This window comes from Pteropus alecto, unplaced genomic scaffold (assembly GCF_000325575.1).
Source record: "Pteropus alecto unplaced genomic scaffold, ASM32557v1 scaffold125, whole genome shotgun sequence".
NCBI classification, from domain to species: domain Eukaryota; kingdom Metazoa; phylum Chordata; class Mammalia; order Chiroptera; family Pteropodidae; genus Pteropus; species Pteropus alecto.
This window is the reverse complement of record NW_006436888.1, coordinates 5292288-5292770: the sequence shown is the minus strand read 5'-3', so window position 1 is coordinate 5292770 and position 483 is coordinate 5292288. Positions and strand designations below refer to the sequence as shown.

General features: G+C 59.8%; 1 protein-coding gene across 1 annotated transcript in view; it reads right to left on the bottom strand.

Annotated features, from left to right (window-relative positions):
- Nucleotides 1-483, bottom strand: part of CUNH1orf127 (chromosome unknown C1orf127 homolog) — an 18282-nt gene that overhangs the window by 1151 nt on the left and 16648 nt on the right. The window contains 1 exon segment of the mRNA XM_025048527.1: nt 125-309. Coding sequence (XP_024904295.1) covers nt 125-309 — 185 coding nt within the window.

Genomic DNA, 483 nt, shown 5'->3' with positions numbered 1-483 from the left:
CCCAGTGTCTCTGGGTCCTGACATGGTTCTGGAAATAACGGGCCCAGGTACCCTCTAGCTCCCTTGCTGGGTGGCCTCATGGCCTCTGTTACGGTGGATGTTTCATGGGGCTCTCTGGGGGTACAGCAGGAACCCGACACCTCTGCAGTGGGGCTGGGCATTGAGGACCTCCTGTCTGGCCTGGCCGAGACCCCCTGCAAAGGCTCAGTTGCAGCCACATCTCCCCCTGACAACCCTCCCGGCAGGAGGGGCCTTCCTGGTGTCTGGGGAGGGTCCTGCTCAGGCCTTGTGGCTCCTAGACCATCCTGTCTGTTAGGTAACAGATGGCCTTGAGACTGGGGACACTTCAGACTGTTCAGACCCTGGTGAGGTGGCTGAGGAGGAGGTCCTCTGGACTCTGTGGACAGTGTGGCCAAAGGCAGGGGTGTCCAGGTAACCCTACTTTTCCTGAGGGAGCCTACAGACCATGCTGATCTTGCATTG